At 44.8% G+C, this 17,104-nt stretch overlaps 1 protein-coding gene across 14 annotated transcripts in view; it reads right to left on the bottom strand.

Moving 5' to 3' along the window:
* Positions 1 to 14,964, bottom strand: part of LOC117354525 — a 57,701-nt gene extending 42,737 nt beyond the window's left edge. For all 14 annotated transcript variants that reach the window (XM_033932206.1, XM_033932208.1, XM_033932209.1 and 11 more), the window contains exon 1: positions 5,099 to 14,964. In XM_033932206.1, the coding sequence (XP_033788097.1) occupies positions 11,891 to 14,773 (2,883 nt within the window). In that variant the 5' untranslated portion in view covers positions 14,774 to 14,964 and the 3' untranslated portion in view covers positions 5,099 to 11,890. The remainder of the gene's footprint in view (positions 1 to 5,098) is intronic.
* Positions 14,965 to 17,104: the final 2,140 nt, after the last annotated feature.

Here is a 17,104-nt window from a genome sequence, read left to right as displayed (position 1 = left end):
AATTGGTCCTTAGTGGAATGCAAGGCATAGTACAAGAGGTAACTGTGTTGGGTCTGCTGGGAAACAATGATCATATGAGCTGATATCTGGAGAGAAATTGCTAAAGAAAATCTACTGAAGTGGCATTTAATTTTCAAAACGGCAACTATGATAAAAATGAGGAAAATGGTTAAAAAGAAGCTAAAGGACCAGTTGCAAAGGTTAGGAATGTAAACCAGGCATTTATGTTATTTAAAAATACCATTGTGGAAGCCCAGACCAGATGTAACGTATTTTTCGGTCCATAAGGCGCACTTTTTCCACCCCCAAAAAGGGGGGTGGAAAAAGTGTGTGTGTGTTATGGAGCGAAGATGACCCCCCCCCCACCCAGTACCTTTTAAAATACACTCGCTTGCCCACCGTTCCTTTTAAAACACACCCCACAGTACCTTTTTAAAAGCCCCCTGAAATCTGGTGGTCCAGCGGTGTATGGGCCGACAGAAGTGCGCTGTCTGCCTGGGCCCACCCCGCTTTCTGAAAGGCTGGGTCAGTTCTCATGGGACTCATGAGAACTGACTACAGAAAGTGGGGCGGGCCCAGGCAGTAGCACGCCCCTGCTGGCCCATACACCGCTGGACCACTAGGCTTCGGGGGCGTTTAAAAAGGTACTGCGGGGCAGGGAGTGTTTTAAAAGAAAAGGCCGGCGGGCGGAGGTTTTTTAAAAGGAAGGGTCCGCGGGCGGAGGAGGATTGTTAGTCGGCTGGGACGGATCCCTCCTGTCCCAACCTACCACTAGACCACCAGAGATAAGGGGGGTGGCAGGTTACAGATCAGGGAGTATGGGGACAGGGTGCAGAGCCTGGCAGGAAGTGTGGGGTTGGGTGCAGAGCCTGGCAAGGAGTGTGGGAGGCTGGGTACACAATTTGGTTCAGAATGGTTTTTTTTCTTGTTTTCCTCCTCTAAATCTAAGGTGCGTCTTATGGGCAGGTGCGTCTTATGGAGCAAAGAATACGGTATTCCTCCTTTTAAGAAATGTGGAAAGAAAATGAGAGCTGGCGTGGTTAAAAGGTGAAGTGAAAGAGGCTATTAAAGCCAAAAAAGATCCTTTAAAGAATGGAAAATGGATCCCAATGAATAAAAGAGGAAACATAAGCACAGGCAAGTTACATGCAAAGCATTGATAAAGAAAGCTAAGAAAGAATATGTAGAGGAATTGGCTAAAGAGGCAAAAACTAACAGTAACAATTTTTTTAGGAACATCAGCAGCAGAAAACCTGTGAGGGAATCCATGGGACTGCTGGATGATCAAGGAATAAAAGGGTGCTCAGGGAGGATAAGGCCATAGCAGATATTGAATGAATTCTTTGCTTCAATCTTTATGGAAGAAAATGTAGGAGGCGTGGCTTGGAAGCCTGACATGGTGGAAGCTTAATCGTTGCGCTCTGAGCCTCTGAAAGCCTATGTGGTAATATTATATACATTTTCCTGCTAAGAGATTGTTTTTACCTTGGGAAAATGTCTTCAGCGCGTCAGACAAAGAATGAGGCGTCTTTCTCGGGAGGAAATGCAAAAAGAATTAAAGCTGATCCCCCAACTCCATCCAGAGTGCCTCTTCCCTCGGATGAACTGAATGACAATGCAGGCATAATAGTTGAGCTACGAAATTTGATGCTGGAGAAGACTGATGTTAGTCACACACTTGTGACTGCGACAGCTGGAGATCCATTTCATCAAATATATTCAATTTAAATTAAAGCAAGTGTATGAATTCTTTTGGGTCTAACATCAGTCTTCTCTGAAAGGGAATAGTGTGTTTCACAAGAGATCTACCTGAACCAGAAATGGTTTTCAAGGGTGATGATGCAAAGGAACTGAAAGAAATCTCAGTAAATCTGAAAAATGTACTAAGCCAATTTGAAAAGTTAAAAAGTGATAAATCACCTTTACTGGATGGTTAAAATCACAGGGTACTCAAACATGAAATTACTGACCTGCTGTTAGTGATCTGTAACTTGTCGTTAAAATGATTGGAGCATGGCCATGTTACACCAATTTTTAAAAAGGGTTTCAGGGGAGATTTGAGAAATTACAGACAAGTAAGTGCCGGGCAAAATAGTGGAAACAACTATAAAAACTACCATTTTGGAACACAGAGAAACACAATCTAATGGGGCAGAGTCAGCAGGCTTTTGCTAAGGGAAGTCTTGCCTCACCAATTTGCTTGACTTCTTTGAAGGTGTGAATAAACGTGGATGAAGGTGAGCCGGTTGATGTAGTGTATCTAGATTTTTAGAAAGCTTCTGACAAAGTTCTTCATGAGAGGATCCTGAGAAAATTAAGGGGTCATGGGATAAGTGGCAAAGTTCAGTTGTGGATTAAGAATTGGTTATTGGATAGATAAGAGGGTAGGGTTAAATGGCCATTTTTCTCAAAGGAAGAAGGTAAATAGTGCACATTGGGAAAAACAACCCAAATCATAACTGCCAGATTCTAGAGTCCACCGGGGGTGGGGGTGATTTAGCACCAAAGAAAAAGATCTGGGTGTCATTGTAGACAAACAATGGAACCTTCCGCCCAATGCGCGGCAGTAGCTAGAAAAGTAAGTAAGATGCTAGGAATTATTAAAAAAGGAATGGTTAACAAAACTAAGAATGTTATAATGTCTCTATTTTGCTTCATGGTGCAACCTCACCTCGAGTATTGCGTTCAATTCTGGTTGCCTTATCTCAAGAAAAATATAGCGGAATTAGAAAAGGTTCAAAGAAGAACGACCAAGATGATAAAGGGGATGGAACTCCTCTCATATGAGGAAAGACTAAAAAGGTTAGGATTCTTCAGCATGGAAAAGAGACAGCTGAGGGGAAAAATGATTGAAGTCTACAAAATTCTGAGTGGTATAGAATAGGTACAAGTGGATAAATTTTTTACTCTTCAAAAATTACAAAGACTAGGGGATACTCAATGAAGATACAGGCAAATACTTTTAAAACCAATAGAAGGAAATATTTTTTCACTCAGAGAATAGTAAAGCCCTGGAACGCCTTGCAGGAGATTGTGGTAAGAGTGGATTTAAAAAAGGTTTAGACAATTTCCTGGAGGAAAAGTCCATAGTCTGTTATTGACACAGACATGGGGAAAGCCACTGCTTGTCCTGGATCAGTAGCATGGAATGTTGATACTTTAGGTTTCTGCCAGGTACTAGTGACCTGGATTGGCCACCATGAGGATAAGTTATTGAGCTAGTTCAGGGATAGGCAATTCCGGTCCTCGAGAGCCACAGGCAGGTCAGGTTTTCAGGATATCCACAATGAATATGTATGAGATGGAATTTGCATGAACTACCTCCTTCAGATGCAAATCTATCTCATGCATATTTATTATTGAAAACCTGACCTGCCTGTGGCTCTTGAGGACCGGAATTTCCTACCCCTGGGCTAGTTGGACCATTGGTCTGACCCAGTAAGGCTATTCCTAAGTTCATAAAAAATAAACAAACCCCAAAATGCATTCAAATACACTCTAGGACAGATGCACAAAGCAATTTCATAACCAAAATAAAATGGGCAATCAGAAACAAATTCCGTTATTACTTAAGACCAAATAAAAAACCCGATGACATTTCTCATCCATACCTACACTGAAGCCCAGATATTTGTAAGCATCTTTAAAATCAACTCCCTATGTTATTAACATTCCCACCTCTGCGAAGTGAATACAGTAAAACATTTGCATTTCACCTCACCCAACACCTTACTCCTGACTGAGGTGAGATGACTTAAAACCAAGAAGTCACAGAGTCCACAGACTAATAAACCCAGAAAATGAGTTTATTAAGAGGTCCGAAAGGGGTATCAGACAGCCCTACAAACCAGTTAAGTTTGAGGGGGATACACTCTTCATATACCCCACGGTACCTCCTCCTCCGTGTTAATTCTTTTTCTATTTTATTTTATCTTATTGTTTTTTTTTCTTTTTTTATTTTGTTACTTATTAAACATTTATACTGCTGGAGCTATATTATGAATACTTAGCTTTCAGCCTTGAAATCATTCCCCTGAACGCCAACGCGTTTCGAGTTCTTTGTCAAGGCGACATGGGGAAAGCTGAAACCCCAAAAAAACATCATAATTAGCATTCCGCTAAAAAAATTTTTTCTACTACTAAAATCATAGCCCTCCTATTACTTCAATATCATAGCTTACCTACTAAGGTGAACATAGTCTGCATATCGCCGCTAAGTTTATCAAAAGACAAGCCGCGGCGTCCAAACTCTGGACTTAAAACCCCCCGCCTGAATGACGACATATCCGGGGGGAGGAACTCATCAAATCATACTAAAAACTAATTAGCCTGCATTTAAAGAGACCCGCAAGAAGTTAAAGGTCTGATTGAGCTAACTAATCGGAAGACTCATTAAGCCCCTTGGGGGACATAGTGTCTAAAGTGAACATCCACCGATTTGATGAGTTCCTCCCCCCGGATATGTCGTCATTCAGGCGGGGGGGGTTTTAAGTCCAGAGTTTGGACGCCGCGGCTTGTCTTTTGATAAGCTTAGCGGCGGTATGCAGAGTATGTTCACCTTAGTAGGTAAGCTATGATATTGAAGTAATAGGAGGGCTATGATTTTAGTAGTAGAAAAAAATTTTTTAGCGGAATGCTAATTATGATGTTTTTTTTGGGTTTCAGCTTTCCCAATGTCGCCTTGACAAAGAACTCGAAACGCGTTGGCGTTCAGGGGAATGATTTCAAGGCTGAAAGCTAAGTATTCATAATATAGCTCCAGCAGTATAAATGTTTAATAAGTAACAAAAGAAAAAAACAATAAGATAAAATAAAATAAAATAGAAAAAGAATTAACACGGAGGAGGAGGTACCGTGGGGTATATGAAGAGTGTATCCCCCTCAAACTTAACTGGTTTGTAGGGCTGTCTGATACCCCTTTCGGACCTCTTAATAAACTCATTTTCTGGGTTTATTAGTCTGTGGACTCTGTGACTTCTTGGTTTTAAGATATTTCAAGCTATCATTAAGAGGAATTGGTAGTTAGATGGCTCAAATGAGGTGAGATGAAACATTTACAAGAAAACAGATACCAAGGATGGAAAGATTAGGTACTTACCTCAATAATCTTCTTTCTAGTAGAAAGGCATGAGTTTTGACCAATGGATTGTGCTCCCTACTTGCAAATTTGTGTAGAAGGCATCATCTACATTTTTCGGCTCCTCCTTCTCTGATACTGCTCTGTGCTCCTCAGTTCATACCAAAGTAGTTGAGCAATCAATACAAAGAAAGAAGGAAAGAGGAGGGATACAGGGGAACTCCCCCACTCAGCCCAAATCTGCTCTGACCATAAAGAAAATCAATTACAAAAAGGAACATAAAACAAAACCATACCACAGGGCAACAGGCACTAACACTGAAATAACAACCATACATTCATGTCGGGTGGATATGTACTCTCTTATTTCATGTACACTTTTTTCTTTCAAACAGGAAGAATACCTGTGTGATACTAGCCCCCCAAGGAGGCACCCATCTAAAAACTGCTGAGCTGTCCAGGATATGCAACACTCTGCAGACCCTAGAGCAGCAGCCGATCAAATATAGGTCCAGTACACCTATGTCTGAGACAGTAAGCAGGTGACATAAAAATTTAACAAGGAGAGATGTCAAGGCTCATATGCCTTTCTACTAGAAAGAAGATTACTGAGGTAAGTGCCTAATTTAGTGCAAAAGGCATAAGAGTCTTGACCAGTGGGACGTACTAAAGCAGTCCCTAGAGTCTAGAGTGGGAATAAAGGAGTCTGCTGACAAAACAGAACACCCAAAAGTGGCGTTTGCACAAGCCACCACATCCACCCTGTTAAATTTAGTAAAGGTATGGAGAGAGGATCACATGGCCACCCTACAAACTGTCAGGCGGTACCACCTTAAACACTGCCCACGAAGAAGCCACCTCCCCTAGACAAGCGTGCTCGCAAAGAAAACGGAGGCTTCTTATCACACCCAATATACATCGGGGGAAAAAGCCATACAAATCCACCTTGCAACAGAAACCTTAGAGGTCGGCTTCCCTACAATTAGGATTAGTCGAAAGGAATTCATCACTTCCAGGTATCAGAAGAGACCTCTGCGGTCATCCAGCAAAAACACTTTGTCCCTTTGAGTCTATGGAGTGGAAAGCGGGTAGCCAACTTCCCATTTCACTGGGAGGAAACAACCTTTGTAAGGCAGAAAGGTACCGTACACAAAAACTCCTGCCTTGATGAATCGAAGAAAGGGTTCCTTGCATGACAGGACCTAAAACTTTGAAATTCTTCCCACTAAGGAAACAGCCACTAGAAATACCATCTTGATGGTGAGATCCACGCGTGTCGCGTCCTCTACACTCTTATAAGGTGCCTTATATAGGGAATGCAGGACGAAATTAAGATTCCACATTGGAAAGGGCTGCTGCACCAGTGGCTGCTGCCTTGTAGCTCCTTTTAAAAGTCTAATGACCTTGAGGTGGAAGCTAGAGAAATATTCTCTAGACCAGTGATCCCCCCACCCAATCCTGGAGGACCACCAGGCCAATCGGGTTTTCAGGCTAGCCCTAATGAATATGCATGAGAGATTTGCATATAATGGAAGTGACAGGCAAGCAAATCTGCTCCATGAATGTTCATTAGGGCTAGCCTGAAAACCCGATTGGCCTGGTGGTCCTCCAGGACAGGGTTGGGGACTACTGCTCTAGACAACCTTTAAAACTTGACAGGCCTGCCACATGAACCTTCATAGAACTGACCCCCAATCCTTTTGCTAGTGCATCCTGCAGAAACGCTAGGATAGCTGAAAGAGGAGCCTGAGACAGCTGAACATCCTCAGTAGCACACCAACTCTGGAAAGACTTCCGAGCCTTGGTATATGTCGCCGTTGCAGGCTTCTTGCTCTTAGAGTATAACAACTATTTCTGAATGCCCTTGTGCGCTAAGACCAAGTGCTCAAGAGCCATGCCATAAGACCAAAGCAGTCTTATGCCATAAGACCAAGCGGTACTGGACCCTGAGAGAGAAGGCCCAGATGCAGTGGAAGCCTGATCTACTGAGCCATCTGAAGCCTCACCAGAACCACATGCCAAGGATGATGCGGCCAAATCCAGAGCGATGAGAATCACCAACCCCAGACTGTCCGCTATCCTCCTAATCACCCTGCTGATCATGGGCCAAAGAGGAAAAATACATACAGCCCTGTCTGAGGCCAGGGCTGCAGTAAAGCATCCAAGCTGGCATATCCTGGCTCGCATCTTTGGCTGAAGCGAGGAGCTTTCTTGTTGGCTGCCGATACTATCAGATCGAACGTTGGAATCCCCCATCATCGTACGATCATGGAGAAAGTCTTCTGGGACAGAAGACACACTAGAAACACTATGACATGCTCTCTGACTACAGACCATGTCCCAGGTCCATCAAAAATGCTCTCCATATGAGATAGACAAATTCCAGGGAAAAGCCTTGACACAGGGGCAATAACAAACCCTTGAAGAACCACTGGCGAGGCTTTCATGGGCTCCACGCCCTCCAAGACCCAGGATGTTTTCCCAGCCATGGAAGTGGATGGGGCTGAACTCAAAGCTCCTGCCCTCTCCTCTCGTGTGTGCCACAGCACACGGTACATGGACGCTCCTCCGCCAGCAATACAGCGCAACTAACACATGGATTCATGTTAGCACATGCTGAGGAGTCCATCCTTATTGATTTTTGTATAAATCAAGGGGTTTTGAGGTAGAAAAAACCTTTAGAAAAAATGATCATTTAAAATCCAAAATGGCCACTGTCAGAAAAATTGCACCAAAACGGCCCATGGAGACTTATTTAAAAAATAAAGCAGAGCAGATCAGAAACACCTCTGCACGGTTTACTTGCAGAAGGAAAAACACTGAAGGGGGCACTATTCTCCTCTGCAATGCTGGAGGTGCTGAAATCTTTAAGTGTCACTTCTGCAAGACCCGGTCTGTGAATTGAGATTGAAAACCATACGTACAGAATCTGGAGTAGATGCAAAAGAAATACATTTTTATTTCACCCGTGTTGACCCTTGCTATAGCTGGTGGGGATTCCCAAGCACAACCAACAGGAACTCCTCCAAAGGTGGTTGGAACTCCCTTCTACCAAGCTTAGCAGCTGCTGGCAGTCAAGCTTTGTAAAAAGGATTTTTTGCCAACTTCAGAGAAAATCTTAAGCAGTCTTAGCTTAAGGGTCCTCATCAGCTGCAGTATTTATATTTTATATATACATTAGAGGCTATGGCAGAGACCCGTTTACAAATGGAAGACAGGTTCTTACCTGGATAATAATCTTTCTGTTAAAGGACATGAATCGTGGGAGGGATTATGTGCAAAATGGGGTCAGGAGCTAGAGCGGTCTCTCTCTGGAGGGTCTAGACATTGGTTGTCCTATTTGAAGAATTCCTACTTTATCCGTGAGTGTGGAGTTGTGGGAGGGTCAACCTTGCATAGTACATTGGGCTTACTTCACTCATCTCTTTTATGAAGCATAGCAGGGGATCTTCTGCTATGCTTCATAAAAGAGATAAGTATTGGAATTAAATAAAACTATATATATATATATATATATAAACATTAAAAATACATAAAAAATAGATCGATGAAGATTTTGGTGCTAATGAACCTGTGAATTAAATCTACAGTTTGCACCGCTGAGGTTTTAAAACGGGTTAAAACTGAAAAATATCTAAGGTTGCTTTTGGGTTTTGATATCAGATAATATAACCTTAGCAAAATATTGTTTTATTGCCTAATATATTTGTGGAGAATCCACAAACAGATCTGGGGAGGGTGACAGAACTCGATTTTATGACCCTCCCAAATAAGAGCTAGAACCCAGTGGAGCAAGGAAATTTGCTCCCGTATCTTCCAGAACGCTGACAGCCTCCCAACAAAGTGCAGAGCGTGACTTTTGCCTTGGCATCATTGCATGTTCTTGGAAGCAGGGCTGGCACGAAACCCCAAAGGATGCTGGCATCTGGAGCTCCTAAACCTCTGTCTGGATCCCTGATAAGATCTTTGAGCGGAGGCACCTGTGTAATACTGGTGGGTATGTCATGAGGTATGAAAATTGCTCCCGACTCCCCCAGCGAGTCGGGGAGGTCTGGCAAAGCCTTAGGACAGCAATCTGTCACACTGGCTATGAGGTTGTCTAAGCTCTTACCAAATAGCATCTGCCTTTTAAGAGGCAGTCTGCTTAAGGTAACCTTTGAAGTTAAATCGACCACCCATTGCCTGATTCAGAGCATCCTGCAGGCCAAAACGGTATACGCCAACACTTTGCTCATGACTCCGATGATGTCAAAGAGAACATCTGCAACATAATCTACCGCAGGACTCACCCGCAATCTGGTGTGGCAGGCACATGCAACAAATGTGGCTGGCGCTACAGCTTTGATCCCCATAGCTAGCATTTCAAATTGCTTCCTAAAGAACCACGTCCACCTTGCAGTCCTGCACATCCTCTAACATCACACCTTCCTCAACAGGAAAGGAGGTATACCTTGTTACTTGAGCCACCATGGAATTCACCCTTTGGCTGACTAAACAGCTGCTGAAATTCTGGAGCCATACGGCAAAATTTGCACATGGTCTCGGAGCCTTCCGGAGACTCCCATTGCTTAATGACTCTTAAGGTGATGTCTGGGTGTGCGGGAAAAAAAGGTGGTCTGAGCATTTGTGCCACTCCTTATCATGAATTGTGAGATCGATGGCTGTTGCGGTTCTAGCTTCAATTCCCTGTTTTCATGTAAGTTATGTCTTCTCTATAATAAGTAAGTTAGTAGTGCCCCTTTTAATTGTTAAACGCTTAAAATTATGATTAGCGTTTCATCAAATTTTAATAAACTTGATCTGTAACAACATGAAGCATAATAGTCAATTTAAAAAGCCGCCACACAAAGGGGCTTATTTGGCTTGTCATCTAGGGGTCATAGTTTAATTTTGAATACAATTTCTTAAGGAGTTTTGAGGGCAACAGGCTGTTTCCTGGGATCAGATACTGCTTTATTTTTGGGGGGTTGAGGAAGAGTTTCCAGTTATTGCCCAGGGGCCACAAGAGTACAAGCCCCTGGAAGGATTTTGACCTTTTGTAATGCTCTCTCTTTCTCGTTCTCTAGTTTGTTTGTTTTTTGATTGGTTGGGTTGTTTTTGGTTTGTTTGTTGTTGGGTTGGGTTTTTTTTGGGAGGGGGGGTCTTCCTTTCTCTTTTAGAGGTTTCAAGGGAGAATGTACAAAAATTGTATTTGTTGGATCTTGGTTTAGATGTACTTTGTTTTGGTTTTTCTTTGATCCACAATTTAAAAAAAAATATTTGAACATAAAAGCTGCCGCACCAAGGGTTCATCTCCCTGGTCCAGTGGGACTATCGCAAAGGAATCAGAGTCCCCCAGGCAAGAAACTGCACTCTGCACAGTAAAGGCATGGAGTCTGATCTCCAACCCAGTTCTAGTCCGCCTGGTCTCTCAGGTTGGGCGAGGGATTCCTTAGCAGTGGAGAAGTTTCCTGGAATGGAATCTCTCCCTGGTCCAAAGCCAATGTGCCTGCAGGAAGAGCAGAGCATCCTGAACCCATCAAATAGGCTTTCCATAGGAAATTAGGTAAACCCCTGAACAGGAGGCCCCATAGACCCCTGTAGGACCTAAGTCTGGCTTCTTTTGGGCTCCCCTGCTTACACACACTTGCATGTCACATATTCACTGTTCAGAGTCTCCAGGAGGGATTTCTTCCCTGCCACTCAGACCCCCTGCAGTATCCAGCCCTAGAGGACGATAAATGCTCCTTGGCCAACTATCCAGCACAAAACTAGCATAATATGGGGGCAGAACAGCCAGAGGAGTCCATATCAGTCGATTTTGAGCTAAATCGAGTCATTTTAAGACAGATGGAGGCTTTAAAAAAAAGATAATTTAAAATCCAAAATGGCAACTGCCAGTGAATTTGCAGACTCACCCGATGTATTAAAAATTCAGGGAAAGGGGATTTGGAGATGAGGGTCTCTATCTCTGGCTCCAGAAATCCTTAAAAATCAAATTTTAGACACACCCCCACCCGATTTTCTCCATAAGGCTGTACTCACTGTGCTGTGCTTGCCTGTGTTAGCTTTCTTGCAGTCTGAATAAAGGGAGATTTTCTACCTCAAATCCTTCCAGCAGGGATCCAAAACTGGAGATATTCGAGCTTCCAGTCGGACCAGTACCAACTGTGATCAAAACCTCTACAGATTCTCGTGCTGTGTTGGGAGGAGTGAAATAAATGCAGCTGGCGACACAAGGGCATCGCAGCCTACACTGAAGCCTCTGATAAATAAGATGATCAGCTAGTCCCCAAACTTCTAAAATGCACAAAGCATGCTGGCTCAGCAGGTAGACCTGGGGGTTGACCTGCGAGCTGCAGACCTCCCCCATGTGGAATCTGCACTCTATCCCAGGTGGAGCTACCCCACATTGGGAAATTCTAGACAACGAAGCCTCACAAAACTGATAAAAAAAATACCCCAAATAATTAAAAAAACCAACAACAGAGCAGATCAGAACACTACTTCTCAGCTCGTTTGCGCAAAGAAAAACTGAAGAGGGCACTATACTCCATTGGTGGAGGAACTGAAAGATGTGATTGATATACTTATGAAAGCAGCTCACGACCAGAGGTAATTCATGTAGAGTACAGATTCTAATGTCCTTACTCAGAACTATGTGTTCTTCCCAGTTAATATTTCAAAATAATAAAATGTCTTTGCCTATTTGAAAATGGGTCTCTAGCAGAGCCTCTAATTCAGTAGCACAATTAAATAAAATAACTACTTCTGAAGTTTATGAGGACGGGCATGGACAGAAGAGATTACTTACAGGGATAGACTAGGACAAATTCAATTCCAACGGGAACGGGACCAAACGGGTTTGACTTTTGTACTCTCTACTGTTAAGCTGTCAGAGCCCCAAGAGGACGTATATCCTGAATCTGCCAATGCAATTTCAGTTTGTAGGGATCTGGAAGAAAAATAGGGCCTTCCGCCATGTTGAAACTGACTCCCAGATCCTCTAGAAACTGTGTCAGTACTAGACGACTCTTTCGGTAGTTGATCACCCAACCCAGATCTTGCAAGAGCTGGATAACTAGCACTACTGCTAACTTGCAGGCGTCCCTGGACAGCGCCCTGATTAACCAATCTTCTAGGTATGGATGCACCTGTATCTCCTCCTTGCAGAGATGCATTGCTGCCACGACCCCCACCTTGTTGAAGGTACGTGGAGCAGGGGCCAGTCCAAAGAGAAGTACCATCAACTGGAAGTGCGCCCCCACCACGTGAAGCTGCAGATACTTTCTGTGTGCGTGAAAGATGGGGGTTTGCAGATAGGTCTCTGTGAGATCCAGAGAAGCCAAAACCTCCCCCGGTGCTATCGAAGCTATGACCAAGCGCACCGTTTCCATGTGAAAGTGAGGCACCCTGAAAGCTGCATTGACCACTTTGAGATCCAGGATGGGCCTCAACTCCTCTGGGGCTCTCTTGGACATGCTGAAGCATATGGAGTGTCTGCCCAAGCCCGACTCCATGGATGGAACTTTTTGAACGTCCTCCAGAGTTAACAGCCTCATTACCGTCATCTAAAATTTTTCTACTTTCTCTGCTTTTTCTGGGTGTCTGCTGAGAGAATCCATGATGAGATCTGGAAGATGGGACGAGCATTTCAGCTTGTAGCCTTCTTGAATAATGTTCAGCCTTACCATCACTTGAACTTTCTCTGGGCGTCTGCTGGGAGAGTTCATGAAGAGATCTGGTAGATGGGACGAGAATTCCAGCTTGTAGCCTTCTTGAATAATATTCAGCATTACCATCAAATGAACTTCCTCTGCTTTCTCTGGGTGTCTGCTGGGAAAATTCACGAAGAGATCTGGTAGATGGGACAAGTATTCCAGCTTCTGGTCTTCTCGAATAATGTTCAGCATTACCATCACCTGAACTTCCTCTGCTTTCTCTGGATGTCTGCTGGGAGAGTTCATGAAAAGATCTGGTAGATGGAACGAGAATTCCAGCTTCTGGTCTTCTCGAATAATGTTCAGCATTACCGTCACCGGAACTTCCTCTGCTCTCTCTGGGCATCTGCTGGGAGATTCCATGAAAAGATCTGGTAGACGGGATGAAATATCCAGTTTGTAGACTTGTCAAATAATGTTCAGCATTAATGTCACGTGAAATTTCTCTGGGCATCTGCTGGGAGAGTTCATGAAGAGATCTGGTAGATGGGATGAGATATTCCGCTTGTAGCCTTCTCGAATAATGTTCAACACCCATTGGTCTGAGCAAATCATAGCTCATGTCTCCCAGTGGGTCAACAGCTGCCCCTCTATCTGGGGTAGATCGGCCTCCCTCATGGCGTCGTTTGGACTCCTTGTTGCCCCAAGAACTTCTAGCTCTCTGGTGGAAACGTTGAGAGCCTCGAAAGGAGCTACGTCCAGCTCCACCAGGGGACTGTGGTCTATTTTTTGGGGGGGACTTAGGCTTAGGCTTACGTTTCGCCACAGAGGCCACAAGATCTTCCAGGCCCTCCCCGAACAGCATCTGACCCTTAAAGGGTAGACGACTCAGTGTGGCTTTAGAGGCATAGTCCCCGGCCCACTGTCGAATCCAAAGCATTCTACGGGCACAGATAGAAAAAGCCAAAACCTTACTCATAACCCGAAACATATCATAAAGAGCATCCACTATATAATCCATCCCTAGCAACAGAAAATGAGGGTAGACATCCTTCTCCTCTGCAGGACCCTGATGCAGGAGAGTGTGGCAGGCACGGGCCACTAAGGAGGCCGCAGCTGCTGCTTTCAACCCCAATGCTACTGCTCTAAACTGTCTTTGGAGTACCCACTCCAACCTGCGGTCCTGCAAATCCTTGAGAACCATCCCACCCTCACTGGGTACGGATTTGCAGTCGGTGATTTTTGCTACGTAGGAATCTACCTTAGGCAACATAATAAATGCCTCAAATTCCTCAGCCAGCGGGTACAACTTATTCATGGTCTGCGAAACCTGCAACTTACCCTCCGGAGCATCCCACTGCTCAGTCAGCATCACGGTGATATCCGGATGAGAAGGGAAGCAAATAGACTGTGGCTTAGCGCTGCTCATGACACTTCTCTGAACTGCAGGGGTCTGAGGGGAATCCAAATGCAGAATCCGCAAGGATTCTGAAATAACTTCCAACAAGTCTTCTTGCTTGAACAAACGCACCATTGCATCCTCCCCCTGATCTGTAGATCCCTGCTGGGACGCAGCATCCTCCAAAAGTGAGGAATCTTTGCAAGGCATCGAATCCGATCCCCCGTCATCCTGGTCACCCTCCAGCTGGACCTCAGGGTCGAGAGACTGTGCAGCTGTGGGAGGCTGAACATTCTGAGATACTGAAGTGGGACCAGATGTACCTTTATAGCCCGTATACATTTCAAACATTTGCTGAACAAAAGCAGGGGGAAAGCCCAGTAGGGAAGGACAAAGATCAACCCCCTCCTGCTCCCCTTGCGCACCTCCTGAGGTTTCTGCACGCTGGCGCTTTGCTGAAGGTGGCGAGTTGCTCTCCGATGGTTCAAGGGAAGAGGAAGCCTGTGACTCAGAGGCCCTAGAACTGTCAGAGTGGGCTAACTGCATGGCGCCCTCCTCCCCATCAAGTGCCACCCTGCATGTAGAGCATGGGCGTTCCTCAGGCGCCAATTCAGCACAAATCTGGCACAATCCAGATGCCAAATGCCCTGAATCCATATTTCTCAATTTTGAAAAAAATCAAAATCAAAATCAAGTACTTGAGGCAAATAGAGGCTTTTAAATACAAGATGGCTGCTACGGCAGCATAAGGGCACCAAAAAACGGCATCATGCAACGAGGGAAAAGCGTCAAAGTCACGAGGAAAGGGTTTTTAGAGGTAAGGACCCCCCAAACTAGGAATTAAAGCCCCCCCTCCCCGATGTGCCCCCTAGAGAATGAAGGCGGAGTACTCAGGTGCAGCTGGTGCCATGCCTCCCTCAGCCAAGCTGGAAAGTGAAGACTTACTGCCTCAGACAAGCCTAAAGCCTGAGAAGTGACTGTATCTCCTGGCTGCTCCTCAGACGGGGTTAGAGCCCCAATCCCTGGACCCCACAGCTCTTCACTCCTCTTTGGGGGAATGCAGCCGGCACCCGATAAAAGTCCCAGGGACTGACACGGGGGCCAGGGGATCTATGTCAGTGTTAGTGCAGGCTGGCCAGGTAGGAGCAACCGACAGCGTCTGGGTCTCCACCGAGGCGGAGCTGCTCCAGGAACCCTGGGCGGCTCCTCGGCACCAGCAAGCCTCCAAAAGGCGGGGGGAAAAAAGGACACCGGCAGCTCGCAGCAAAACGCAGATGATGCCTTCTTCGCAAACTGGCGACTAGGGGAGACTTTGGCGCTCCAGAGAGGGTTGAGAGCAGAGCAGCTAACAACAGCGTGGCCTCGTTGAACACGGCTGATCAGTTACGAAAAAGAAGATGGAGGGTACACCGGAATGAGGCTTGGATCATAATGAGAGCAGCTATTGGAGCGCCAGAATGAGGCTTGGTCAACAATGAGAGTTGCTATTGGCGCCCCAGAATAAGGCTTTTTGAACAATGAAAGGTTTACAATGAGAGCAGCTATTGGAGCGCCAGAATGAGGTTCGAGAAACAATGAGAAGGAGCTATTGGAGCCCCAGAATGAGGCTTGGTCAACAATGAGAGTTGCTATTGGAGCCCCAGAAAGAGGCTTGGAATAAGAGCGCTCGAGTAAAGGCACAAGAAGAAAGTTTTCAAGAGAGTTTGGAATTGTAAATATCGCCGAAAAGCTGCACACACTAAGAAAATAACCTGCAACCAAACATAAAAAAACCTGCTGAAGGACACACTTTTAGTGCGACTGGTCAGAATGGTGGGGCTGGAAGAGGAATAGAAGAACCCCCTTCCCTAGCACTGATGGGGAAGGACGGAGAAAAAAAAAAAAAAGTTTGGGGGTATCTGGAACTTATTGAACATAATGTTCCTGGGGATGGGGAAGCTTCAGCCTCAAATCTTTTTCTGTTTTCCCCTCCCCTAGTATGTCAAAAGAAAAACGCTCAGCCAGAGAGAGAGATTAGTTTCAAGCTTATTAAAATTTTGATATACCACCTTATCATTTATTTAAAGGTGGTTATACATTTTAAAATGGGGTAGAAACATAGAATATAATTTAACATAACTTTAACAAAATAAACATACACGATTAGATAAAAACAATGACATACACAACTGGACAAACAGGTACGAGTGGAAAAGAAGGGAAGAGCTGAAAGAAAAGTAAGATATAAAGGTATAAACAAAAGGGTGGGGTTAGAACAGTGGTTTCAAACATGCAGCTCGTGGGCCGCAAGTGGCCCCCCAGGGATTATTTTGCGGCCCGCTATCTGTTCTCTCCACTTCACAAGTTTTCCAATTGAGAGGACAATCGCGGTTCGCCTACGCAGACGACATCTTTGTCCTCCTCGAGACCGACCGGAACCTCACCAACCTCTCAGCGAACATATCCTCATGTATATCGAACCTTCAATCCTGGGCCCACACTGTGCAGATGAAACTGAACGAATCTAAAACAAAACTTCTCTGGCTCAGCCCAAAATTGGACCAACTGCCCACCTCCATCCCACTGTCCTCTGGCCCCACTCTGCATCTTGAATATTCTAGTAAAGTTCTGTGAGTCATCATTGACTCTACACTTTCCTTCAACGACCACCTCAACTCCCTAGTAAAAAAACGTTTCTTCAGCCTTCACATGCTGAGAAAAGTGAGATCCTTTTTCCATCAAAAACACTTTGCCGTCCTTGTCCAATCCACCATCCTTTCCAAACTAGACTACTGCAACTCTATCTACCTTAGCCTAACAAAAAAAAACCTTCAAAGACTCCAGCAGATTCAGAATACCGCTGCTAAGCTTATCTTCGCAAAAAGCAAATTCGACCACGTCTCACCGCTTTTATCCAAGCTCCACTGGCTTCCGATTATCTCCAGAGTCCACTTCAAATGTGCCTGCCTCACTTTCAAGATCCAACACGGTATTCTCCCTCCCTTCATT

This window comes from Geotrypetes seraphini, chromosome 2 (genome assembly GCF_902459505.1).
Source record: "Geotrypetes seraphini chromosome 2, aGeoSer1.1, whole genome shotgun sequence".
Classification (NCBI taxonomy): Eukaryota; Metazoa; Chordata; class Amphibia; order Gymnophiona; family Dermophiidae; genus Geotrypetes; species Geotrypetes seraphini.
This window is presented reverse-complemented; position numbering and strand designations above follow the sequence as displayed.